The 27,580-nt window shown below is 44.2% G+C and overlaps 2 protein-coding genes and 1 long non-coding RNA gene across 4 annotated transcripts in view; all 3 read left to right on the top strand.

Moving 5' to 3' along the window:
* The window catches only part of NSMF (NMDA receptor synaptonuclear signaling and neuronal migration factor), a 55,123-nt gene extending 41,887 nt beyond the window's left edge, over positions 1 to 13,236 (top strand). For both annotated transcript variants that reach the window (XM_080989617.1, XM_080989616.1), the window contains 4 exons: positions 1,373 to 1,452; positions 3,725 to 3,827; positions 4,637 to 4,712; positions 5,026 to 13,236. In XM_080989617.1, coding sequence (XP_080845743.1) covers positions 1,373 to 1,452; positions 3,725 to 3,827; positions 4,637 to 4,712; positions 5,026 to 5,123 — 357 coding nt within the window. In that variant the 3' untranslated portion in view covers positions 5,124 to 13,236. The remainder of the gene's footprint in view (positions 1 to 1,372; positions 1,453 to 3,724; positions 3,828 to 4,636; positions 4,713 to 5,025) is intronic.
* A 6,330-nt stretch (positions 13,237 to 19,566) lies between these two features.
* On the top strand, positions 19,567 to 24,137 carry LOC308467942. The gene is made up of 2 exons (XR_013981390.1): positions 19,567 to 19,618; positions 21,143 to 24,137. It is a non-coding gene; the product is annotated as an uncharacterized lncRNA (long non-coding RNA).
* A 2,687-nt stretch (positions 24,138 to 26,824) lies between these two features.
* ENTPD8 (ectonucleoside triphosphate diphosphohydrolase 8) overlaps positions 26,825 to 27,580 on the top strand; it is a 32,461-nt gene continuing 31,705 nt past the window's right edge. Inside the window, exon 1 of the mRNA XM_080989618.1 lies at positions 26,825 to 26,953. The gene's annotated coding sequence lies outside the window, so the exon portion shown is untranslated. The remainder of the gene's footprint in view (positions 26,954 to 27,580) is intronic.

The raw sequence follows: 27,580 nt of genomic DNA, 5'->3' as shown, positions 1-27,580 counted from the left end.
TTAACCCCCACCGGGCTGCCACCTTCAAAGGCCTAGAAAATGTGTCATGTTTCTTAAGCACTCTGGCTTAATCGGGACCGGCTATTCTCATTATTATCTTCTAAATGTCAAAGCCCTTGTTTGTGTGTTGCCTGGTCCACCTCCTTATCCTTTTTCAATTGTACGTTGTTAAAATTTCCAAAACAAAGCAGAGTACACAAAAGGCCTGGAGTTTTCACATTTCCACCCCATCAGACACACGCCCAATACCTGTGGGTGTTCTCTTGTTCAGCAATACCTTCTTCTCTGGGCGTATTTGGAGTTTTATTGGTCCGCATTCACACTGTACATTTAAAGCACAATGATACCACTTTGAACAGTCATGGCTTTCCACAAAGGATTCTGGGAGCTAGAGCTCATTAAGTGTGTTGAGCCTTGTTAGGAGACCCCTTGCTTCCCTCACAGAGCTACTGTTCCTGAAGTGGTTTTACAATCAGCCCCACTTCCTGGGGAATGTCAACTTTTCCGCTGAAATTTTTTGCAATATAGAGATCTGTTAAAATGTAATCAATGAAGGCTGTAACATGGGGTGCACTTTCAAGTAAGTGAACCCTGCTGAACTCAAGCGGGGCTTGTTTCTGCGTAAACATTAGCAGGATTTCAGTGTTAAATCACTGGAAAGCAAGGCTGTTAAGAATGATAGTTGACTGTATGTTTTTTTAATTGATTAATTTGCACGTTCAAACAAAAGTTCTAAAGCAACAGACACACTTCCTTTGCCTTTTGAGGATGCAAGCAGCAGCTTAGTAGAGGTGTTTTCTCTTATGTGAGAGAGCGGGGGAAGCCTCTTCTAAGACTGCATTTGCACCATGCCATTAAAGCTCTATGATACCACTTTCAACTGTCATCACTCCCCCCCCCCGAAAGAATTTTGGGAACTCTAGTTTGTCCAGGGTGCTGGGAGTTGTTAGGAAACTCCAGTTTCCCTCACAGAGCTACAATTCCCAAAGTGGTTTAACAATCAGTGCTTCCCAGAGAACTCTGGGAATTGCAGCTCTGTGAAGAGAACAGGAGGTCTCCTATTCAGCTTTTAGTAGGGTGGGGGGAGGTAGGATTTGTCCTTTGTAATCCACTGAAAAATGAATACTTTTAATAATTAATGGTTCTTTTATTTACTTGTTTGATGCATGTTAAGTTTTGCATTATGTATGTTTTTATAATGGTAGCTCACTTTGAGATGTTTTTGTTGTAACAGCAAATAAATGTAATGAATAATAAGTGTCTCCCATTAGGTGAAGTTGGCCAAATAATAAAGGAAAAGCAGTAACTGCAATAGCTCTACTGCGGCACGCACAGGCTGTTTCTCCAGACTCTGCCTCTTTTCCCCCTGCAGGGCGGTCCAGGCCACTTGTACCTTCTGAAGAATAAAGTTGCCACCTTTGCAAAAGTGGAGAAGGAGGAAGACATGATCTAGTGAGTGAGAGGATCCTGGGCTTTTTGCTTGTTTCTCATTTGGGAGCCACAGCTATGTGTATCCTGCATGTATGGAACTTTGGACTAAAGTTTCAACATCTCAGCATTCGCTGTGTACTGTACTGAGACCAACTGGTATAGGGCAGCATATAAATTCTAATAATAACAACAATAGAGTTTCCAGTTCTTAGGACTGCAGAAAATTGCCCGTCCATTTTGGCTGTCCGAAATCTCTACATGTGCACAGCAATTGTGCAGGGTTTTGCATAGAATTTGGAATCTGGAGAAGCTTCCAGATTGTTTTTGATTGGGAGAAAGCAAGCTTTCATGACCTCCAATAGAACTCTCCCCTCCTGAGTAGCAAAATAGAATTGTAGAGCTGGAAGGGAATCCAAGGATCACCTAGAACAACCTGCTGCAGCGCATTAAACAGCATAAAATAAATAAGCAAATACATTCATGTTTGTGGGATTTATGTATGGATCGCTGCATTCAGATCTCTCTGGTGCAAAATCTGGGATGTGTTGGCCCAGAATCAATCAGCCTTTGCTGACTGTCTTACATGGTTTTTGTCCTACCCTTCAAACACATTTATTTATTTAAAATCTTTCTACCCCACTCTTCTCCATAGAAGATGATCCCAGAGCGAGCTACAGATTGATTGCCCATAAAATAAAACTCATTGCCAATAAAAATACATAGCCAACAAAAAAACACCAAGTAACACATCAATACTAAAATCATAACAGCACGACTGAGCAAACCTCAAAGCAGCAAGCATGGAGGCCAATGAATCACTCACAGGCCCAAGTGAATAATTAAGCCTTTATTTATTGGTGCTGAAAGAGCAGGCACCAATCAGTTCTGAGATGGAGCACTTGGGAGACAACAGTAGCTCAGCGAGCTTTGTAGAGGTTTGAACCCAGGTGGCTTAGCCAGTGGTGGAGCTTCATGCTCCGGCACCAGGGGCAGAGAACAGGTGGGAGTGTGGCTGGCGAATGTCCTGGGGGGCGTGGTGCGCGTCCTGGGGGTGTGACACCCAGTGGGGGGGGGTTAGCCGTGATGGCACCCTACCAGGATCGTGATGCCGGGGGCGGTACGCCCCCCTGCCCCCCTCTTCCTCCGCCAATGGGCTTAGCCTGACAATCTAATCACTACACCACATTACCTCTCTGTTATATGCCAAAGCTTGACGTTACCTGGGGGATGAGATAAGGGAAGGTTAGCATCAATCTGTGCTGCTTGGGGCTGTTGGGAGTTGTAGTCCAAAGTGCCTGGAGGATGCCAGCTGGCCAAAGGCTGGCGCAACTAGTGGGTAAAGACTTCAGCAGACCAGGCACCAGTGAATGATCTGCAAAAGTGGCCATGGGAGGGAAACAACTGTTTGCATTCAGAGGTGTAACAGTGGGTTAAAACAGGAGTTCCCAAATTCCACTGGGTGGGTGGGTAGTGGAATTACTAAGAGGCAAGGGGTTGGAAGGGGAATGCTGACGGTGTAAATGACTATCAAACTTTGAAAAGCTGGTGTCACTGGATCAAGTTCATCAATTTTGTTGAATTAATTAAACTAGATAGTTTTCATTGGATTTTGAATAAACGTGTAATTAATTGCTGCTGTTTAGGATTTTTTTTTTTGTTATTTTTTCCTGAGTGGGTTCTGAATCACTGGGATAAGGCATGGGTGGGGAAACCTTTTTGATTCAGTGAGCCAGATATTGATATCCTGCCACCCCAGCAGACCAGCTTTGACCGCTCACCTGACATCACTCTGGTGCCAGGTGGGTGGTCCTTTGCACCTGTCAGTAGAGTTGACCCACTGGGGGAGGCAGGGGAAATACCACACAAAGTGGGACTGAACTCCCCACCAATCCTGCTTTGCATGAACATTATTGAAAGTGGGAACACGTATAACTGCCCCAATAGCAACATAGACACAAATCATTGTGAACACACCATAAAAAAGGAGGGCTCCCAAAACAGACTGCCCACACATGTTTTTGGTCATAGAATTGTCCAACCCTCTGCAATGCAGGAATCTCCGCTAAAGCTTAAAAACCTCCAAGGAAGGAAAGTCCACAACCTCTCAAGGAAGGTTTCAGTCTGTTTTGTGTTGGTGGTGGGTGTCTCTGAGCCCAGGCATGGTGGGGGCAAGTTCCATTCGCCTGCACTTTACACATTAGGCAACCAGCCAGCCAGGAAAGGTCATGTGGCAATTGACAGGACCCCTCTGTGACTAACGGGTTCTTCCATCTTCTTCCCCCCCCCCCCCCAGTTTCTGGAAGCGGCTGGGCCACCTGATGAGCAAGCTGAACCCGGAGCCAAACGTCATTCACATAATGGGGTGCTACGTGCTTGGGAACCACAATGGAGAGAAGGTAAGGCCTATCGTCTTGTTCCCCAGAGAGGCTCCAGGTGGCTCCAGCAAGGCGTTGGGGAACCTATTTCAACTTCTGAGGGCCACGTTTCACTGTGAGAAACCCACAGGCCAGTGGTGGGCGGGACCAAAGGAAAAAGTGGGTGGGGCAATGGATGTGATTTGTACCTCTGAACAGTAAGCCTTATCCCAGCTATGCAAATCAGTTACTACATGTGCACACACAGGCACACCCCCTATTCCATCCTTCCTTCAAAGCAAGCAAGAAGCATGACGATAAGTTTACAACAGTTTACATCCCAGATAGGCAAGAGTTTCCATGGAGCATGCAGGCCAGGCCTGGTGGGAAGTGGGCATGTCCAGAGAGAGTTCCAAGAGCCAGATAGATAACTCTAGAGGGCTGCTCTAGCAGTTCTGGTCCAGCTCTGTCCTCTGTGCTGTTCTTTTCTGGAGATAACTTCTCAAAGTCTTGCTGTCTCTGATATCACAGTAGTGAAACATACTGGGTAGTGCGGAAGAGCCATAGCTCAACAGCAGAGCATCTGCTTTGCATGCAGAAGGTCCTAGGTTCAATCTCCAATGGCATCTCTTGGTAGTGCTAGGAAACGCCTTAAACCATGCTGACAGTCAGTGTAGACCATACTGGGCTAGATGGGCTGGTGACCTGGCTTAGTATAAGGCAGATTCCTGTGCTCCACCAGCCGTGGGCCCTGACAAGATGCTGTGCAATTGGCAGCTGCCCAAGGCTGCCAACTGCAAACAGTGACCCTGGCCAGAAATCAGTGATTGTGAAGCTCCTTTGCCTTTCAGCTGTTCCAAAATCTGAAGAATCTGATGAACCCCTGTCGGGTTACTTTTGAATCTCCTCTCGAACTCTCTGCTCAAGGTAGGTTGCTCTGTGGCTTGGTGTGGGGGCTGATTCGCTTATCGTTGAACTTTTCTGGGAATTGTAGCTCATTGAAGACAAATAGGGAATCTCCCTAACAGTTCTCAGCACCTTTAACAAACTACAGTTCCCAGGATTCTTTGGGGGGAAACCATAACTGTTTAAAGTGGCATAGCAGAGCTACAAATGTTTAGTTTGCAGATGAGGCCATGAAATGTGAACTCCAAGGGGTTACACCAACATAGTTTCCATAGACGTTGACCTAACCTTACTACGTGGTGTTGACTCAGCCTTCTCTATGTTGTGTTTCCAGGGAAGCAAATGATCGAGACTTACTTTGATTTCCGCCTTTACCGCCTCTGGAAGACCCGCCAGCACTCCAAGCTTTTGGATTACGATGACATCTTGTGAGCCAAGCAAGCGGTGGCTGAGAGTGGGTTGGTTTTATTGGAGTCCCAAGTGTCGTGCAGAGGGAAAGAGAGAGACCTTTTCGCAGGCACAGGGGAGGCCTTAGGCGCCCCGTCAGGGGTGGTAGTTTGTGCTGCAGAGCAAAACAGGAGTGTTGTCGGAACCTCGGGAGACTTGGAGCGTGCAGCCTGCTTACCTGGAGTGCAGTGTCTGATGGAGGGAGCGCTGTTGGAACAGGACAGGATAGGAATATCCTCATGGAACTGAGCTGATTTTTTGATCACGAAGGGCCAAACTCCATTGCAGGTCCTTTTTAAACAGACATTCCAAGCTCAGGTTTTCTTAACTACAAAAACTCAACTGATCATCTTTTATCCCCCCCACCCTTCTTCTTGTGCTACCAGAATGGGGGAAGCAATGCCTTGTGGTTTCATGTGCGGATGTTGCCTCTTCTTTCACAGGCAAAGGAACACCATGCTCAACCCTGCGTGCTTTTGAGTTGTGAGGTACGAAATGGTCTGAAATGGATTAAAGGAAGTTCAGGCTTTAAAATCTTGTCCATTTTAATAGGATATATATACATATATATGTATATGTGTTTGTGCGTGTGTGTACACACACACACACACACACACACACACACTCTTTTTTATATGAATAGAGGGAATATTTAATTAGCTAATGCTGTAAACACACATCAGTAACTAATAGATGAGATATTTTTGGTCTGCTTGAAAATATATTTGAAATAGGAATATATCTTCTGTAAACATATATATATATATATGTAATCACCAGCAGGATGGTTTTCTCACACGCTTTTTTCCTGCAGACCTGCATGTCTGCTGTTACTTGGTTTCCAGGTTAGCTGTGGAGGGACACTTTTCAACTGTGGGCTCTCTTAAGAGGGTCAAGGTGTCCTTTCAAGCAAATTTCTGATTTGCAGCTTGGCGAAATGTTCTTTTGCCAGCCGTTTTTTTTCCTTTAGATATACAACAACATGGCCAAGAAGGATCTTGGTCTGTTTCCGCAAGTAGATATATTGCAAACTAGAAATGAATAGCCATCTTTCGAAAGACTCTCTCTTGCTGCACTTAACCTAGTTGTTTGGGTTTTTTCTCTCTCTGAAAGATGGCTGCTGTATAAGGAATCGGGGAAATGTCTGCTAGAACAGCTTAGTTACAGAGGGAATGTCATCTGCTTGTGTATGGTTCAGAATTTCAACATAGGGATATGGTTTCCCTTTCTCCCCTCCCCCTTCTTTTGCACAGAGAAGGGAATTTGCTGGTAGCAAACTGGCTCTTACCACATACTGGGCTTGTCTATTATCTGTGATTGATCGTAGTTTGGATGATCCAGACCTGTGCTTATTTACCTTTTGGAAGAAGTGCTGTGACATAGCCACGTTTTAGGTTTTTTGTGGTCCTCCTACCTGTTCAGGTGATATGAATACCTGAGGAACCTGCACTTTGTGACAAAGGTGTAGTCTCCCTGGTTATTTTGGGTGGAATTTCCTGGTCTTTCTTCTTTCCATGAAGCGAAGTACTTTGGAAGCACTCAGTTGGCCTCGCCTGTTTTTCTTAGTTTCTAAGAAGATTGTGAAGTGAAAACAAGTATATATGCACTATAAATCTTTCTTGTGGTAAAATGAAAACCCCACTTTAACAAGTCCACCACCCCATGTTCTCCATTGTTGTGATGGTCTCCATGCACCCTTGCTATCTGTACCATTGCCAGGGCAGATGACGGAACTGCAACCCCCATTGTCTGCCCATATTAACGCTACAAAAGCTGTTCTTAGAAGCAGCATTAACGAGAGCATCCCAGGTAGCAAGAGAGTGCTGCTGTAAAATCCACACTGTTCAAATGGCAATGGGTGTTTTAGATTTTGCAATTTTCCTGTTTCAATCATAAAGAATTTTTAAAATATGTTTCTTTAAAAAAACAAAAGCTGAAGGGTTTTTTTTTTTTCATTTTTGTTTTTGTAAATCTGTACAGCAACTGTATTCTACAACCTGTCATTTTATCTGTCAATGGCAATCCTTCGTTGAGAACCGCACACAGGAGAACATAAATTTCAATATTGCGCTGGGGGAAAAGATCCAAGTGGGGGATTTGTGGATCTTTGTGTGTGTGTGCGCCCCCCCAAAAAAACCTAATCATCAAAAGATCTGAAGCTAAAGCGGAAAAGTAGTTGGAAATAACTATTCAAGAACAAAAGTTAGACAGTTTAGGAAAAACATTAACTCAAGACTGTTTAACCCACACAGTTGGCTCATTGCTGTTTGTTATGCAAAGCAGGGGACAAGGCTTTGATTCTATTTTTTGCTTTTCACAGACACTGTCGAGCAAATACTTAATTAAGCAAAGGACTATTTTTTCTTTAAAAGGGGTGAGGGGGTGGGGAGTGGGAAGGTTTTACCATCTTAGCTGTGCCACTAGGGGGCAACCAAACACTTCTTCCCTAGCACAAAGCCTCTGCGTAGAGGTGCGGGTAGTGGCAGCAGTTTGGTGGGATGGGGACCGCTTCATACATGATGCTTTTCACACACAGGAAATCTCAGCATGAGAGAAAGCTGAGTACAGAACCTGCGTTGTGCCGTATGTTGCAGATCAGGCAGCCAGCATGGCATCTGCCTGGTCCATAAACTTTTTTTGGCACAAGGAAATCACACTTAAAGAACAGGGAATCAGAATAAAGGTCTGTCAGATCCAGCAGTCAATCTCCCAGCAACCACCTCTTGAATGGCCCTGCAGAGAAGCTCGTAAGCAGAGTGTACAATGGAGGTGGCAGCCACTGCAACTTCACCTCTAGTATCCAAATATCTATGGTAGACTGCTTGCAAACATGGAGGCTCTGTTTTTAGTCCTTGTGGCTGATAACCACTGATAGACTTGGCCTCCATAAATCTGTCTAGGTCAGGGTGGTCCACGTGGGCTGCAAGGGCACTTTGACACAGAACTCACAGGCCACACACTGCCCTTGCCATACAGAGCAGTGAGGAGGCCAAAATTTGACACACACATACCCCTTAGCATTTGCACTGCCTTCCCAAAGATGGCTAACTGGGGGGTCCTAGAGCTGGGGAAGCACTTACTAGGCTTTGGGAAGGAGGCAGGAGAACTCTAGTACCCTGTCAGAGTAGTCATACTTCCAACCCAAAGCTGGGTGGGCTTTGGGAAGGTAGCAGAAGACTGGCAGGGGGAGCATTGAATGTTGCCATAGGCCACCCAGAAAGGCAGACCACACTTTGGACCATCCTTGTCCAGCAGTGGAGCAAGCCGATAAGGTGCCTGGGGCGGTGCCCCAGGGGCGGTGCGAGCTGGGGCATGACGCTCCATGGGGCCTCAGAGGAGTCTGCCTGCCTCCTCCCACTCAGCCGCCCTACAGCTGGGGGGGAGGCAGTGGGTGGACTGTTTGGGGCAGAGTGGAGCCTGCGGGCACCCAAGCCACTGCGTCACTCCCAGGAGAGATGTGTGGCTTGGGCGCGCTGCAGGCCCCACTGTGAGTGCCGCCCAGTATTTTGTCACCCCTCTCTGGTGACACCCGGGGCAACCCGCCCCCACTGCAGCCCCGATCCTCCACCCCTGCCCTGGTCTAGTTCCTTTAAAAAAAAAAAAAAAAGCCCTAACTTCTAGCTGTTTCCAGCTTCATGTGACAGTTGTATGTTCTGATTTCCCAGATCTTAATGTAGGGGAGAGTTGTGAGCGTGTAACAATCCTTAGAGATGCCTGCTCTCTCTCTCTCTCTCTCTCTCTCTCTCTCTCTCTCTCTCTGTGTGTGTGTGTGTTGTAGAGTTATGCCATTGGAAGGGTCTTGTCAGAGCCAATGCTTTTCTTTGAGAACCACCCAGGAGAGGGATGCATTGATATCCCTCCCTGAGTACCTTGTTCTATCCATGAACCTCTACTCTTATTTGCGGTAAGAAAGTGTTTCCTTATGTTGTAACCAGATCTACCTCCCTGTAGTTCAAAGCCATCGGCTCGTCATTTTCTTGGAGGATGTGGTGAACAGACACTCCTTATTTCTGCCAGTCTCTTACATAGCCCTACTTTTAACACTTTGTCCCTTCAAACGTGCTCACCCACTTCAAGCTTTCCTTGATCCAGTTTGCCTTCTACAAAAGATCCCTTTGCAATCTATCGGTCAGCATATCCTTCCTGAAGTCTGTGAATCTGGGGCCAAATTCAGTATTCCTCACCCCAAAAATTCTTCCTACTGGCACTCTTTTGGCCACTGCACACTGGAAGCATTTTGTTAAAAAGGATGGGAGCAGGGTTCTAGCCCTCGAGGATGGGATGATAAGGCTGCAACTTCTCAGGCAGTGCTCAGTGATTAAAACTGGAGGTAGAGGTGGTTTTTCAGGCCATGTGGTCTCCTTGCATAGCTTTTGTTCCCCTTTGTGTGCAGTGAAAACAGGATGCTGTAAAATACAAACACTGAGAAACAGTACATCATCCACATGGTTTGCAAAATTCAGCTTTCCTTGAACAGAATACAATGTCACTTCTTTGCAGAACTGATTTTTATTTAATGAATGTAAAGTTCAAAAACAAGTCTGTTGATTGATGGTGTGAGAAGCCACAACAGCACCATTTAAACACTCCCATGTTTACAGGACAATTTGCCATGAACCCTGAATTGAAAATAGTAAGCGGCCTCATGCTGTGTTAGATCATAGATCCGTCCAGCTCAGCATTGTCTATGCCAGTCTTTCTCAACCTTGGGTCCCAGATGCTGTCGGACTACAACTTCCATCATCACTGGCCCCGTTAACTAGGGATGATGGGAGTTGTAGTCCAACAACTTCTGGGGACCTCGGGAAGGGAAAAGCTATACTGACTGGCAGTGACTCTCTAGGGTTTCAGACAGAGTCTTTTCCAGCCCTTGGAGATGCTGGGGATTGAATTTGGAACCTTTTTGCATGCAAGGCAGATGTTCTAGGACTGAGCTACCACCCTTTCCCAAAAGTATTGTCCTGCCCATGCATCTTTTTCAGATGCACCACTGCCTGATCTATGATCCCTTTCAGTACTTGTTACTCATTTAAATATAATCTTTACAGAACATAAAATGCCTGCAAATCTTCAATCATTGATGCAAAGAACTAATTCTTTTTGCCTCATAATAAATACTTAGAGCCCCACACTATGCATTTGAATATTCCATGAAAGACATTCCCTTTAGTGAAAAGAGAAGCAAGGCAAATCAGAAGGTCTCTGAGAAGTCAGGTCTTTAGCTGCCTCCTTCCACTCTGCACAATAAAGTGGCATTGGTGGACTTCCTTGTGCAGGGAATGCTATGGAAATATGAGAGCTCATATAAGGAGAAGCTGTTACTAGGTAGGGTACTTTCTTATTTTAAAAGTCATGCTTTCTCTTGTGATGCAGTTTCAGCAGCACCACCCTGCATGACATGAATCTGGTACAACCACCATAATTCTTGTGGGTTTTTAGTACCAGCAGTGGTCAATTTGGAGCACCATGTGGACATAGGGCTGATGGGGATACCTCCTGTCATCTTCTGGGAGGACTTTGGTAAATCTACAGTAGCCCCATTCACTGCAGTGCTCCTGGGCTTTCTCTGAAATTCCCTCTTAGCAAGGCAGAACAAAATTTTATATTGCACAACTGCCTCTTAATGTAAACCAAGCAAAATCAGAATGTTCTGGGAAAGAGATTGGTGTCCAACCATTGCTTCCCAATTCTTTGCTCCTGCAAAAAATATACATAAGTAACACCCCAGCTTAAGTCAGACCACTGGTCTGCCTAATTCTGAATGTCCTCAGTTTCCCAAGTTTCTCAAGCAGAGAAGTCTTTCCTAGTTCTATTGCTGAAAATGCCAGGAACTGAATTTGGGATCTTTGGCATAGGAAGGTGTTTTCCTCACTGAGCTATAACAAATTACCATTCAATACAATCAACTGCATTCTTCCCAATGCCCCATTGTGGTTCTGCGCTTCAGTTCTAGAAGTCTCCAAGCAGAAGGTGGCCTCAATGTGGACACAATTCTGTTTGGACACCATGTACCTCAGTTTTTGAGCTTCTGGCATGGAAAAATCGTGTACGGCAAGGAGTGCACTGCATTCTAAAGCCATGAACCTCTGAATTTTGTCCCAAACCTAATTCTTTAAGAAAAAATTTAAATGAAATAACTGATTAGCTGACAAGGTGGCATTTTATCCTCACTTCATTGCTCATTACAATTGGCAATTTGTACTGTTCACTGAAGACCAGGACTGTACTGGGGTTGCATTAGAACTTACCTATTCCAGTATACAGCAATAACACATCAGGTGGGTCTCCTGTGACAATAACCCCATTCCTTCTGGCCCTTGGTCTTCTCCAAGGAAGTCCATTTTGTGAGCCCCATGCCATGTCTTACCATCTTGATCTCCGGGATCATTCTCTCTGTTGAGCATAAATAGCATCCTGGCTCCGATGCAACTATGAGCCTCAAGCTTTGGACAGGGGAAATATTACATTTGGCCAGATTCCTAGACTTTTGGATGGGCATGTGTCAAATTCTGCGGTTACTGTTAGCTTGTTTTGCAGCCTTGCCATTTTTTTGGTGCAAAAAGGGATGATTGGGTTGGTCTGAGCATCTATAGTGCTCTCCACAGTGGGCTGTAGAGTGACACTGAGGCCTGGGATAGAAAAAAGATGCCATATGTCAAGGGCATTTCACCAATATGACAGTTAGCTAAATGTCTTCACAATGTCCCAATTTGGAGGGTAACTAGAAAGTTGGATTGATGCAAACTAGTGGCACTGATAGACATGGTCTTATCACGAAGGACGCTGTGTTGGTGAATAGATACAGTTTTTGTTTTTGTTTTTCACAAACAAGTGGATAGTATTACCTGTCCTGCACAATCTGAAGGAGATATTTGTTGACTGGGGGAGGCATACAGAAGACATTCAGTGTGGTGTAGTGCTCAGCACTGCAGGTAATGACCAGGGAGTCCCTCATTCAAATTCTCACTTGGCTATGAAACTTATTGACTGACCTTGGGCCAGTCACCATAACTCAGCCTAACCTACCTCACAGGGTTGTTGTGAGGATTAAATTGTGTGCTTAAGGGCAGAAGAACCTTGGGTGCTGCTTAGAGTTTTGTTTTTAGAAAGGGCCATATAAAAATGTAACATAAATACAGAAGAGGAAAGCAAGCTCTAGCTTCTTGTGTCTAATTCCCCCAGTGAGAGAGATATTTGGAACATCACAGACGAAGCTCCTGAAACTGGAAAGCTTTTGAGTGTTGGAACTGGGCTGCTTTTTAGTTTTCTGTTATGCTTTTGGTAAAAGACACAGGCTGTGATACAATTAAAGGACAGAGAACGAACTCTGCATCTAGGAATCGCTACTTTCAACACAGCTGCTTCCATTGCAGAAGAAACTTGCCTCCTCTGCAGTGGGAGATGCTAAAACAGAAGTGCAAGAGTAGACAGCAGGGTGCCCTCCTTTTCTTGTTTGACCACAACACCCATCAGTCCCTCCCATCATGGCCTGTGGTCAGGATGGTGAGAGCTGCCTCCCATAGCATTATGTGCAGTTCTCTCTGTAGCAGCTGCCGACCTCAGGAGTATAGGGTGAGGTATGTGAGCATAAGAATTATCTTGTTGGTTTCCACCAAGGCCAATGGGTTGTATCCAATGTAGCGCTGAATTAAAATCACTTAGCAGTATACTTGTCTCTGCTACTGAAATGTTTTGCACCAGTGTAACATAGTTGTGCAAGAGGCATAAGTAGGTTGCTCACCTCTCCACTACAGCCTTGGCGCTAGCAGGCAGCGAATGTCGGATACAACTGGAGCTTTGCTTTCAGTCCCTGGCTCCATCTGATTTACCACTGTTGGGAAGAAGAGGCTGGGACCCTGGTGTGATCCAGCAACACAGTTCTTAGTTCCTAAACCTCCTTCATTGTCCTTAAGTAGTTTTAAGGCTGGACTTGTTGGTTCATCACCGTGCAGGTGGTCTTTCACCTCCCACCTCTTCAAGCTGGGCTTCTCATCTCCTGTCTCACTCACCTGTATTCAATTATCATTTCCGAAATAAATGAAAGTTTCTAGGTTTTCAGATGTGATTTAATAAAAAGAACCCTTGGGGATGACTGACATTTGGTGTCCTTTGTTATTTTCACTACACATACCTTGTTTGCTATGCACATTGTTTATCAACCACCCTCTGCATTGTTCCCATTATACAGGAATTTAGGAGACTCATGTTTTCATTATACGGAACACAATTTACTTATTTGGAACATACAGAGTCAGTGTAGTGGTAAGAATGTTAGACTGGGACCTGGAAGACCAGGGTTCAGATTCCCCACTGGGTTGTTGTGAGGATAACATAGGAAGGAGGAGAACCCTGGGTAACACCTTGAGCCCTTTGAAGAAAAAGTGGGCTATAAGCATAATAAAATTTTAATGAAAAAGCTATGTTGGTCAACTTTTCAATCTGTTAAAGCAACTCACAGGAGGATAGTATGATGATATAATTTGCAAGTGCGGACCTATGTTTTGGTTTTGTTGAGAGCAAAGCATCTTCAAGTTCATGTTGAAGCATCTTTCTGGGCATTATGTGTTTCCAGGATCCAAACTGGTTCTGCCTACCTGAGCATGCTATTGGGTGTTTCTAGACAGGAGGGCTTCCTGTTTGGCCTGGGGCTTTGCACGCACAGCAATAGTCTTCCTGGCAAGGGTAACCAACATGGTCCCTCCAAAATTGGTGGACTCCAGCTGCCATCAGTCCCAGCTGATCAATGGTGAGGAATGATGAGTCATCCAGCAACAGCAGGAGGCCATCATATTAGTGACCCCTTCTCTAGTGTATTTGTTTGCTTCTGACTTCATTGTTCCTGCCTTCTAGCATCCCTCAGTTGCCTACAACTTAGCCCCCGTAGACATGCACCCATTCACATGGCAGCCATTTATATATCAGTCTTAAACACACCATTCATGTGCAACTTTTTCCTGTGGCTTTCTCTCTCCTCACCCTAGGAAGACCCCACTGCCTTAGGACTTGAAGAGTATCTCTAAAAACAGCAACACAGGTGCAGCCGCAATGTTAGCGGATATTCCATTGTATTCCAATGTTTGAGTCAGTGACCCTGGAGCCCTAGAACTAGCAAGGCTCCAAACATGACCGCTTGTGTTTACTTCCACCCCACCCCCTTTATTTTATCAAGCTTCTCTTATCAGGAAGGGACTGTAAATTGGCAGAACTTCTCGTTTCCTGTAAAGTGACACATTTACATGTCTTTAAGCCAACATGCCTTAATCTGATACTTCATTTATTGTTATAGTTGGTGCCTAAAATAGAATCCAAAGTTGGCTTTGCCTTAGTGATCTAGATACAGACTAGATTCCAGCCTGTTGACAATGCAGAAAAGCTTACATGTGGCTTACTGAAACTGGGTTGACCTTAGCAAAGGTGTGGCTTCACTGACCCAGTGGATTGCTTCCATCTGTGAGCTTGGTTTCAGAGGGCCAAGCAGAAGAGGATGAAGGGAATCCCTTTTGCTGACCTGAATCTGGAATGTTAAGTGGCTTTGAGTTGAAGTGGAACTCCTGCTCTTCACCCTACAGTAGGCTTAGCTGCCAGATGTTGTCTTCCAGTGGTGTCTCTTGACGAAGCATAAAGAACCATTGGAACACAACAACACAATTTTAATTTGCAGATTTATCAAAGAAAGTGAAAGCGGGGGTTATTAAAGAAATAAAATTGAACATTATAAAATAGAGAAATAAAAAAATATGTGAATAATACTAATACTGTAGTATCAAAAACACATCATCAATTCACACTATGGATGCAGTAACCATTAGTATATTCAGTTTAAGAGAAACAAACATGTTAATATAAGCCCACATTCATACCACAATCATACCGTGATGCCGCTTTGAATAGTCCCAACAAATTCAGGGAGCTGCAGCTTGCTAGGTGTGCTGAGAGTTAGGAGGACACACACACACACCCCTGTTCACCTCACAGAGCTGCAATTCCCAGAATTCCCTGTGAGGAGGGATTGATAGTTAAACCACTCTGAGAATTGTAGCTCTGGGAGGGAAACTGGAGTCTTCTCACAACTCTCAGCACCCTTAACAAAGTACAGCTCCCAGGATGCCTTGTGGGAAGCCATGAATGCTTAAAGTGGTATCATAGTGCTCAGTATGAGCAGTGTAAATATGGCCCAGATGTCCAAATAGGTGTCCACATGAAACTCAAGTTGATAAGAGATAAGTTCATATGTGGCCAGGGTTATTCTGACAATTCTGTAGCAGATGCTGGTTATTTATTTTTCCGGGCTCACAAGTGTGTATGAGTTTCTTAGCAACCATAAGGGCTAACAAAGTCCTCTTTTTTTGTCCTGCCATTTAATCCCCATAGTACTGGGATATAATTTTTTATGTACATATGTGAGGATTAATAATTTTGCCAATAGCTACATAATGGATGTGGATAACCACATTGTCTGCCTCAACACATCAGCTGCTTCAGCGAGGCATTACAGCATAAAGAATCCAAGTTTATGCAGTGGTAGAGAGTTGGTGGCCACACCAGATACTGTGAATTAAAACAGAAGTGCTCCCCGCTCCGCCACCCCAAATACTGCTGAGGGGGGAGTCCCACAGAAGGTCGATAATGTGAAATCGTATCATTTGGGGGGTGGAGTTGATAGAGGATTCAGTGGGCAGTAGATATTGGACACAATATCAAAATCTCAGCCTGGCAGAAGCTATGAAACAGAACGATAATTTTTTTGGCTTGCTACCAGATGAAGGAGAATATATTAAAGATGGTGTATAAGTGGTACCTGACACCAACAAAAGAGCGATGGTTAGATAAACTGACCAGAGTTTGCAGAATTAGTGAACATGACTGCTAAAATAAGGGAATGTGATGAAGGGAGGACAAGGGCTGAGTGGCAATACTTCAGAGAATATTTAACAAGAAATGATATTACAACTGATCTGCAAGTAGGGGTAACCTTTTGAACAACAGTAAGATAAAACTAAGGAACTGGTAGAATTAAAATAAGGTGAAGAAAACAATGGAAATGCAGCAAACCAAGACTTTATTAGAATGCCACTGAAGATTAGGTTGGGAAGTCTGAAAAAAAGAGTGTAAGATAAAATGAGTAAGGCACACTGTAAAAACCAAAAAAGCATAAATAAAAATAAAAATACACAGTGGGGGGGGGGGAATGAAAGGATACTCTGAGGTAGGGATGGAAGGACAAATTGGTTTATGTTAAATGCAAACTGACCTAATTTGCACTTCCTGAAACTAAATGCTGACTGGAAAGGCAGCTATCCTTGAAATTTCTCACTTTGCCAGATTCTACAATGTGACTATCCAGCCCAAAAATGTGCACAGTAACACACATTAGGGGCAGTGGGGCATATGAATGCACAGGTGGGTGAGAATCACATACATAAAATGTTTTATACCAGGAAAAGTCACTTGGAAAAATGCATATATATTAGGAGATAGGGCCATTAAGATGCCGATGAATTTTCATGAGGATTTGAAAAAGGCAGTGTGTGTGGTGCAGAACTGTGGCAAACAAGACATATTCATCCACCTGTATTCTGAGAGGATAATGGTGCTTCCCCATGGGGCATCTGGTTGGCCACAGTGAGAACAAGATGTTGGTCCAGATGGGCCACTGGCTCCTCTTACATTGTTAGCAAGCACAGGTGAAATGTGGAAGGATCATAGCCCAGCGGTGGAGCATATGCACCTTGCATGCAGAAGGTCCTGTGTTGAATCCCCAGCATCTCCTGGTAGGGGTGGGAGAGACTCCCTGCCTGAAACTCTGGAGAGCTGCTGCCGATCAGTGAAGACAACACTGTGCTAGATGGTCTTATTCAGTATAAAGCCGTTCTTAAATTGTCAATTCATAATCGCAGGACATGTGTTAATCACCCTCCACAAGCCAGTGTTACATGCACTCTTAAAAACAAATGTGTAACACAGACACCTTTTGAAGGCAAAAGCAGGAAGAGGAAACTGTTAAAAAAAATGCACAGAATGAATAGGAAGTATCAGGGAGGGGGAGTGCATTGGTTTCTGCTCCCTACCCTCTTATCATACATCTTTCAGCGTCTTTATGTAAATCCAGTGGAGCGATTTGAATTGCCAGGTGGCCAAGTTGAAAAAGAGGCATCCCAGAATGCTGTTGGCTGGGCCTACGTGTCATTGCTACCGTCTCAAGCTAAGCTCGCCTTACAGAAAAGGCTTTTGTGCCTGCTTAGAGGCATTGTTGTCCGGCCACACTCCAGACACTCCCAACTAAGAATTTATTATCATGCCACCTCACTGTACCTACAAATCTTGGTCTTTTGAAAAGGGTTGTTTTGTGGCTCAGATGATGAGTCTTGGACCTAGGCCATGGGATGAGTCTTCTGAGAGCTGCCATATTTTATCAGGTTACAACACACACAGAAACTAATTTTTGCTGAAAGCAGACCCTTTGGAATTTGACCCATTGCAGCAGTTTTTGTTCTTTTAGTAAAAACAAAATGAAGCACTGGTACTCATCTACTGATAAAAGTGCTGTGGGTGCCAGCACAAAATGGCTGCCATGGGCTACATAGAAAGAGGTGACAGTGAGTAGTGTCACAAAAAAGGCCCTGCATCCAAGTTAGTCACATCAATTCCAGTGGGTTTACTATAAGTAGGACTAACACTGGATACAGCCCTCCAAGTTGCCTCCAGCTAAATTCTACTCAGAGTGAACCACAGACTTGTTTAATTTAATGGACCTAGTCCTATTATTACAATTATTAGGGTTGTCTCCAGCTAAATTGTACTTAGAATTGATCTTGCTGAATTTAATAGATGTAGTCATAGTAATAATAATAAAAATAATAATATAATTTAAATATTTTGTGTAAACTGCTTAGAGTTTTTGTCACAATCAAATAGCAAAAAAAGGTTAACTACATAACTGTTGTTGTTGTTATTGTTATATAACACAGGGTAGCCACTTGACAGTGGAAAACATCAAAGCTTGCAGGACATCAGTTGAATTGACATGAAAGTACATACTTGGGGCTGGTGTGGATTATAAAACCAGCTTGCTGATATATCCTTGAAGAACACAGGTGCCTTTTGCTAAAAAAAAACAACCCAAGCACCTTTTCTGTTTTAAGACAAAATATATTTTAAAAATATTTTATTTTCTTCATCCGGCAGACTAAGAAGGGTTGCTACAGTCCCTAACTAAAAAGGAAATGTGCCAAGGACTAGTTTGCTCACACCCCTGTCCGTTATGGTTAATTAAGGGGTTAATTAATGTTGCCTCGGTGACTGTAAAGGCAGGAACTCTGCCTCCATGAGCTAACGAGTGATAAATGAGGACACCTTGAACTAGTCTGGACCTTAATTACCTATGAGACGTCCTTCCCATGAGACTATCATATTATTGAAGCTCTGTGGAGTGTGCCTTCTCAAGGATGCTACTTTGCACTTTAAGTCTGAACGAGAGTAACAGAACCCCTGGTGTCCTTGGTAGTTCCCCTCCAAGTCTGACCAAGAATGGGCATTCCTGCTAGTAACTCACCTATTTAAAACACAGTCTGGAGGTCCTCCAAAGTGTGAGCCTTTTCCTCCATCAGAGATTGGGTACATGTTGTTTTACCTGTGCTAACTGCTCACATTTTCCCTTTCATCTGATTTCTGTAGTGTAAAGGCTTGAACCCTCAACAGAACTAGGTTGTTCCAAAGGACAGATCAGGGCCATAAAATACATGCTGGCATGGATGAATGGGCACTAGATTTCCCTATTTAAGAAAACATTCTTTGTGGGGGCTGGCTTTTTCTACTGTGTTGGTCAATATAACAGATGGGCAATTCTGTAATAGCTTGCATTATAAAATATTTGTATATGGCGGTGATAGCATGCTGGTTTCTGGACCTTAACTGACCCAACCTAATTCCAATACTGGGTAGAGTGAGATGGCACTTAGGCATGGGGTGAATAACAAAGCCCCAGACAAAATTTCTCTAAAACAAGTTGTGTTTTTCTTAATAATCTAGTAAGGCAATGTTTAGCAATTTTTGGGAAATGTATATTAGAAATAATATAATTTTACCCAGAACAGCAAAAAATTTTTAAAAACCCAACAGAGATAAATTCATCCAGTTACATCAGTTCTATACTATTTTCAGTGTTCCAGCTCTCATACAGTTTGAACTATTTTTTATTTATTGCAGTTCTTCAGTTCCAGCTATGCAAGTTTTCATCTCTCTGACTTTATGACTTGCATAATAATAATTTATTATTTATACCTCACCCATCCGGCTGGGTTTCCCCATACTAACTACCCTGTATTCTATCTTTTATCTTCACATATAAAATATTTTCATCCCCTCTAACCTTTTAGCCAAACAGGACAAACGTAGACTTCTGGTTAAATTTCTGTTTCTCCTTGATTGTCAGGTTGCTAAGATGGACTTTTGACCCTCCTGTGTAAAACTTCCTGAGCAAGGTATCCTCTTAAACTTAACCTTCCTGTGAATTTTTGACCGTCATATGCCCGAGAATATTTTAAGCAAAAAGGAACCATTTTATAAGCCACGTTTTACAAACAAAAACCTAACAGAAAATGGTCTATACCTTCACAACACCCACAAACCTTCTCCCCTTCATCCATCTCTCTATTTTTGTGTAGGCACATTTTCACACACTTGTTTGGGAATTGTAGTGAAGGCGCAACGAAAGTCAGCATGTTGCCTAAGCAACCCTGGGATTCTCCTTTTCATTCTGTGTATGTAATGCCAAGAAGATTGGAACAGAAGTAACGAAGTCATGCATCTGGGGCTTGGATGCTCAACTTGGCCAGGAGGATCCAATCAACAAGAACCAGAGTATACCTAAACAAGTTCTAAACACAAACACAAAACAAAGAATCCACTCAATGAACAAGGAGAGTCTGAAGTGGCTTAGTAAGCAATCCCTTTTATTAGGGAGCTCTGAGAATTGTAGCTATGGGAGGGGAATAGAAGATATCTCTTAACAACTCTCAGCTCACATCACAAATTTCAGCTCCCAGAATTCTTTGGAAGAAATCATAACTCGGCATGGAAATATCTGCCAATTTCACTTCTCTGTTTTTCGTTTTTCCATTCTTCAGTTCTCTGGATTCAACAACATTTTAGTGTGATTTTCTCACAATAAACACATTTTTATATGCAGATTTGATGAATATACACATTATTTGCAACACAATGTTCACTAACAGTACATTTTTGTATGTTATTTTCTGTGCTTTTTTCCTAGTAAAATAGCACTAAACCAACACCATGTTGTTACAGTAAGTGACACACTTTTAACAACAACAAAAAGAGGTGCCAGTACTGTGTATCCTTGAGTAGCACTGGTTTAGGGAAGTTTTTAATGTTTGAGGTTTTATTGTGTTTTTAATATTCTGTTGAGAGCTGCCCAGAATGGCTAGGGGCCCAGCCAGATTAGTGGGGTATAAATAATAATAATAATAATAATAATAATAATAATAATAATAATAATAATGTTATTTCTCTAACACCTTCATTTTTATGCACACTGGCCGCTAATGTATGCATTTCTGTGAACATTGGTTGGAGAATTTCACTGCAAAGCTCAGGTAACTATGAAGTCTGAAGTATAGCTGTGTTTCAGAAAGTATGAAGGTGATAGATTTGGCTTTAAGTGAGCACTGGATCAAATTTCTCATCCATGCCTAGCCATGACTGTCAAAGCAGAGTAAGAGTGCTTTAAATGTCTGACAGAAAAGTGGCCATAGAGGGATGAGTTGGCTCAAGCAGCCTGGTGGTGATCGAGTGGTATACGATGGGGGTGGCAGCCCCTCCTCCAAATGCCCCCTGAGCCCTCTAACGTCACCTGTTGATTTCAAGTGTGGTGAGGATACATTCAGATCTGGGGAATATTGGGCTAGTTTCCCTGAATATAATGCTGGTGCTTCTCTCCTATTTTCTAGCATTCCTTTCACGCTGTAGCACATTTTGTCTTACAGAACCATGGCTTTTTGACTGATATGCTGGCATGTTAAGCTAAATTTCATCCACACCTTTGTGACACATCAATAAACATCACTGGAGAATGCTGCAACTCCCCACACATTTTCTGCCAGAGGTGCTTCCATTCCCCCAGGATTTTCCCACTGAAGTGGGAGAAAAGAATTACATGCTGGTATGCCACCCGAAACTTTGTTATTTTATTCCTGCAATTTTCTGAGTTGAGGCAGCTGCAACTGGATCCCCCCCCCCCCCAAGAATCAAATGGCACAGAAAGGAGTGTTAAGCATGTACTGTATTCTGTTAACATTGCATTTATCTTATTATTTATTTATTAAATTTGTATCAAGATCTCAGGATGGTTCACAGCACAAAAATAAAAAAATAAAAACACAGAATACATCATAAAAACAAGAACGAAAACAAAACAATACCCCCCCCAAAAAAAACCATTTAAAAGGACATACAATGTTAGTCAGCCAAAGGCCTCGTTGAAGAATAATGTTTCCAGAAGTGACTTTTACATCACCGGAAAGCTCAAATACAGTCTATCCCAGTAGATAGATGCTGAGGCTATTCTCGCCGAAGAGCAAGCAGGATTTAGCCAAGGCAGATCTACTCTAGATCACTGCTTTGTCCTAGCTCATCTCATTAAGACGTTCTTTAATTCCTCCTCACTTTCTGCCATCAAAGTTGTGTCATCTGCATATCTGAGGTTGTTGATATTTCTTACGGCAATTCCGACTTGGGATTCATCCAGTCCAGCCTTTTGCATGATGAATTCTGCGTATCAGTTAAATAAGCAGGGAGACAATATACAGCCTTATCTTACTCCTTTCCCAATTTTCCTCTTAATGAGGGTGAAAGAGGAGGGCACAAAATATGGTCTGAAGCTCAACATCAAAAAAACTAAGTTCATGGCCACTGGTCCCATCACTTCCTGGCAAATAGAAGGGGAAGAAATGGAGCAGTGAGAGATTTTACTTTCTTGGGCTCCATGATCACTACAGATGATGACAGCAGTCACGAAATTAAAAGATGCCTGCTTCTTGGGAGAAAAGCGATGACAAACCTAGACAGCATCTTAAAAAGCAGAGACATCACCTTGCCAACAAAGGTCCATATAGTTAAAGCCATGCTTTTCCCAGTAGTGATGTATGGAAGTGAGAGCTGGACCATAAGGAAGGCTGATCGCTGAAGAATTGATGCTTTTGAATTATGGTGCTGGAGGAGACTCTTGGGAGTCCCATGGACTGCAAGAAGATCAAACCTATCCATTCTTAAGGAAATCAGCCCTGAGTGCTCACTGGAAGGACAGATCCTGAAGCTGAGGCTCCAATACTTTGGCCACCTCATGAGAAGAGAGGACTCCCTGGAAAAGACCCTGATGTTGGGAAAGATGGAGGGCACAAGGAGAAGGGGACGACAGAGGACGAGATGGTTGGACAGTGCTCTTCAAGTTACCAACGTGAGTTTGACCAAACTGTGGGAAGCAGTGGAAGACAGGAGTGCCTGGGGTGCTCTGGTCCATGGGGTCAGAGAGTCGGACACGACTAAATGGCTAAACAACAACAACAAGCACATTTCATAGATAAGTATGCTAAGAAACCACATGATGTGATCTACGCAGCTTTCATTGACTTGAAAACTGCATTTGACTCAATCTCGCAAGTAAGACTATGGGTGAAGCTGAACTCAACCATAGGCAAAAGATTACAGTACCTAATTAAATGCTTATACAAAGATACTGTGCTGAAAGTGCGCCGCTCCACAAATGGTCAACTTACAGGATGTGTACCAGCTACAAAGGGAGTTAAGCAAGGGTGTATCCTAGCACTATTCAACTTATATATAAATGACATTGTCCAGTGCCTAACAACTCCAGGGTATCATGCCCCTAAACTGGCCAGAAAACCCATCTCAATTCTACTATATGCAGATGAAGCGGTTCTCCTATCTCATACAAAAGTAGGCCTAAAAAGACTGATCAGAGCATTTTCAGGGTATTGCCAGAGAGAACAGCTGGCCGTGAAAACCAAAGTCATGGTCTTCTCAAGAAACTATAGAGCCCCTAGATGGCATATGGACAACCAGCCAATCAAACGGGTCAAAGTTTTCAAATATCTTGACCTTATTTTCCAGTCCACAGGGTCATGGGGAGCACACCAGAAATGTGCAAAAGAAAAAGCGCCCCAAAGCACCAAAATTCTGACACGCTTTTTCCACACAAAAGGTTGCAAGCATATAACCTCAGTTCTGGAAGTGTTCCAAGCTAAACCCCTAGCACAGCTATTATATGGGGCTCAGATTTGGACTGGCACTCAACTGGCCTAAACTCAAATCTCTCTGGTCTAATACCCCTAGTGCAACAAGACTGTCACAAGAGTGCCTGGTCTAAAACTGTCAATCAAAAACTTCTCTCTTGTGGTTTATCCCCACAGCCTAAATGATATCGAGCGTCAGAACAACTTGACCACAATAAGGAAATTTTGCCCATGGTATGACCATTTTCCATCCTCCCACTTTGATTCTCTGGCACCCTATCTAGCAATTTAAAAAATATGGACGTGCCTTTACCCTCACAAGACTGAATGTACTGCCCTTGGCTGTGCTTGAGGGACGATTCCAACAGATTCCATATGAAAAACGCTTATGTCCCTGTGGAGATGGCAGCACCGAATCAGTGGTGCATGCCCTCCTAGCTTGCACTCTTTACAAGGACCTGAGGAACGAGATTATCGCCCCTCTTTTACTGTCCATCCCGGGTTGCCCAACCACTGCCACAGTGTCTTTTCTCCTGGCAGATCAAGAGGAACAGAACACTGCAAAGGTTGCAAGGTTTCTAGCTGGGGCAATCAGAGTAAGGTCCACTATTTGACTGCTCATTCAGGTCTCTAAACTGTGTTTTATATAATCGACTTTTTATTTTGTTCTGTGTATATTGCAATGTTCTTTTGTTGCTATGGCTGATGCAAATAAAGTTTCATTCATTCATTCATTCATTCATTCATTCATTCAAAGTGGAAATTAAGAGTTACAGAAACATTGGGGAAATGGAATAAACTGTCATGTGAGTGCAGCCTAAGATTCAACTGTAAGTCTGTCTTCCTGACACTGACTGGCAGCAGTTCCTCTGGGTTAAATTATTATGATTATGGTTATGATTATAATTGTAATTATAATTATTATATATTATTAATACTGCGCCCATCTGGCTGGGTTTCCCCAGTCATACTGGGCGGATTCCAACAAAAGATTAAAAATACATTAAAACATCAGTCATTAAAAAGTTCCCTAAACAGGGCTGCCTTCAGATGTCTTCTAAACGTCAGATACTTGTTAATTTATTTGACGTCTGATGGGAGGGCATTCCACAGGGCGGGCACCATTACCAAGAAGACACTCTGCCTGGTTCCCTGTAACTTCGTTTCTCGCAGTGAGGGAACTGCCAGAAAGCCCTTGGCACGGGACCTCAGTGTCCGGGCTGAACAATGGGGGTGGAGACGCTCCTTCATGTATACTGGGCCAAGGCTGTTTGGGCTTTCGAGGTGACCACCAACACTTTGAATTGTGCTCGGAAACGTACTAGGAGCCAATGTAGGTCTTTCAGGACCGGTGTTATATGGTCTTGGCAGTCGCTCCCCGTCACCAGTCTAGCTACCGCATTCTGGATTAGTTGTAGTTTCCGGGTCACCTTCAAAGGTAGCCCTACATACAGTGCATTGCAGTAGTCCAAGCGGGAGATAACCAGAGCATGCACCACTCTGGCGAGACAGTCCACAGGCAGGGAGGGTCTCAGCCTGCGTACCAGATGGAGCTGGTAGCTGCCCTGGACACAGAATTGACCTGTGCCTCCATGGACAACTGTGAGTCCAAAATGACTCCCAGACTGTGCACCTGCTCCTTCAGGGGCACAGTTGCCCCATTCAGGACCAGGGAGTCCCCCATACCCGGCTGCCCTCTGTGCACCCAAACAGTACTTCTGTCTTGTCAGGATTCAACCTCAATCTGTTAGCCACTATCCATCCTCCAACCGCCTCCACTCACACAGGACCTTCACTGCCCTCACTGGTTCCAATTTAAAAGAGAGGTAGAGCTGGGCATCATCCGCATATTAGTGAACACCCAGTCCAACTCCTCTGATGATCTCTCCCAGCAGCTTCATGTAGATGTTAAAAAGCATGGGGAAGAGGACGGAACCCTGAGGCACCCCACAAGTGAGAGCCCAGGGGTCTGAACACTCATCACCCCCACACTTTCTGGACACGGCCCAGGATGAAGGAACGGAACCACAGTATAACAGTGCCCCCAGCTCCTCTAGATGGTCCAGAAGGATGTTATGGTCGATGGTATCAAAGGCTGCTGAGAGATCCAACAGAACTAGGAAACAGCTCTCACCTTTGTCCCTAGCCCGCCGGAGATCATTGCCCAGCGTGACCAAGGCACTTACAGTCCAATGATGAGGCATGAATCCCAACTGGAAGGGATCCAAATGGTCCGCACCCTCCAGATGTGCTTGGAGTTGTTCAGCAACCACCTGCTCAATCACCTTGCCCAAGAATGGAAGATTTGAGACTGGGTGATAGTTGGCCATATTGGCTGGGTCTAAACATGTTTTTTTTAAAGAAGTGGTTTAATGACTGCCTCTTTCAGCGGGTCTGGGAAGGCTCCCTCACAGAGCCCATTGCCCCGCAGAACCCTGCAGAGTCCATCGCCCAGCCCTTCCCAGCTCGCTTTTATTAGCCAGGATGGGCAAGGATCAAGGAGACAGGTGGTTGGTTTCACTCGTCCAAGCAGCCTGTCCACGTCCTTGGAGGTAACAGATTGGAAATGATTCCATGCAACTCAACTAGAGTTGATTCCATGCAACTCAACTCTCCCCCGGCCCTGCTCCCACGGTAGAGTCTACCTCTTTCCAAATCTGAGCGACTTTATTTGCAAAAAACTTTGCAAAATCATTGCAAGAGATCTTGGGGTCTTTACCAGGCCCCGATGCCAAAGGTGGTTCCATTAAATTGCAAACCACCTGAAAGAGTCTCCTGCTGCTATTTTCTGCAGATGCAATAGAGGCAGTGAAGAAAGTCCTTTTCGCTGTCGCTATCGCCACTTGGTAGGCTCGACGTTGAGCTCTAACCCGTGTCCGGTCCAATTCAAAATGAGTTTCCTGCTACTGGTGGAATTATTATTATAATTATTATTATAATTATTATTACAGACAGGGCTCCTTCCCCCCCTACCTGACGATGCCTGGTATTTGAATCCAAATCTTCTGGCACGATAAGGCATGTGAGCTTAGCTATGGGCCTCCTTACCTAGGGAAAAAGGCTGACTTTGTCTGTCACTGGAGCCCTCCCTCCCTCTCTCCCTCCCTCCCTCCCGGTTTGGCACAGGTGACTGCTCACCTGCCATACTTAGAAACAGGAAAAGAAAACACCATCTCCTTGACCCTCAATTGTGCATGCATCAAGGAAATTCTTGCTTGACATGCTCCACTAGGGAAATCGCCTTGCCAAGGCCCCGGCTTGTAAACAAAACCTGTGGGCAGGATGTGCCAAAGAGGTGTTGCTCAACTGGGCGTCCACGACACAGAAATGGGCAGGCAAAGCAGAGTCCCAGTTCCAATGACAGGGAGGGAGGGAGGTGGAGGCGGAGGAGGGCATGATTGGCTGCATCAATATCTACAAGAAGGCAACCTTTGTACAGTGGCACATCCACCTGAGTAAGCTTTGTTTGGTGGCGACAGGATCAGACGGTTCGCTAGCTGCATTCCTGCTCGGGGTCATCCAGCTTGCCTCTTCTGCCCCCTGGAGGTAAGTGGAGAGGGGCCCCCTCTTACCACGCACGCACCAAAGGCAGGTATGGAGAAAGTGGGTAGCAAAATAAGTTTTCTCTCTCTTAATCATTACTAAAATCAGGAGCCCCATCCAGGAGGTTCAGAACAGCTGTAGGAAAGGACTGCCGCTCCCAATTATCTTGCGGAACATGCTGCCACAACATGCTGTTCACACATCATACTGAGCTCAGCTACAAACTTGCCTCTAGACATTTGCAAGTGTTTGTGTGGAACAGTGTGTGCCCCCTTGATTTGTACAGCTCAGCTATTTGCATACAGATTGTACGCATGTTGGATGTTATTGGAAGACCTCTAAGGTATGGGCTGTGGCAATGGTAGCCCCTGGGTTTTAGTGATCTGAAAAGAAGTTTGGGTTAGGATCAGAGTTCTGTCCATGACTACTAGTCATGATGGGGAAATGGAACTTCCACATTCAGGGGCAGTGTATCTCTGTGCATTCAAGAGTGTCAGTTGCTGGGCAGCAATATTAAGATGTGGCTGTTGCTTTCATGTCCTGTTTATTGGCCTCAGCAGCCAGCAGTTGGTTGGCTGCTGTGTTGGGGAGCTCTTTTTATATGAATATATATATGTGTGTATATAGGCA

This window comes from Podarcis pityusensis (assembly GCF_964106645.2).
Source record: "Podarcis pityusensis genome assembly, chromosome: Z".
Lineage (NCBI taxonomy): Eukaryota > Metazoa > Chordata > Lepidosauria > Squamata > Lacertidae > Podarcis > Podarcis pityusensis.
This window is presented reverse-complemented; position numbering and strand designations above follow the sequence as displayed.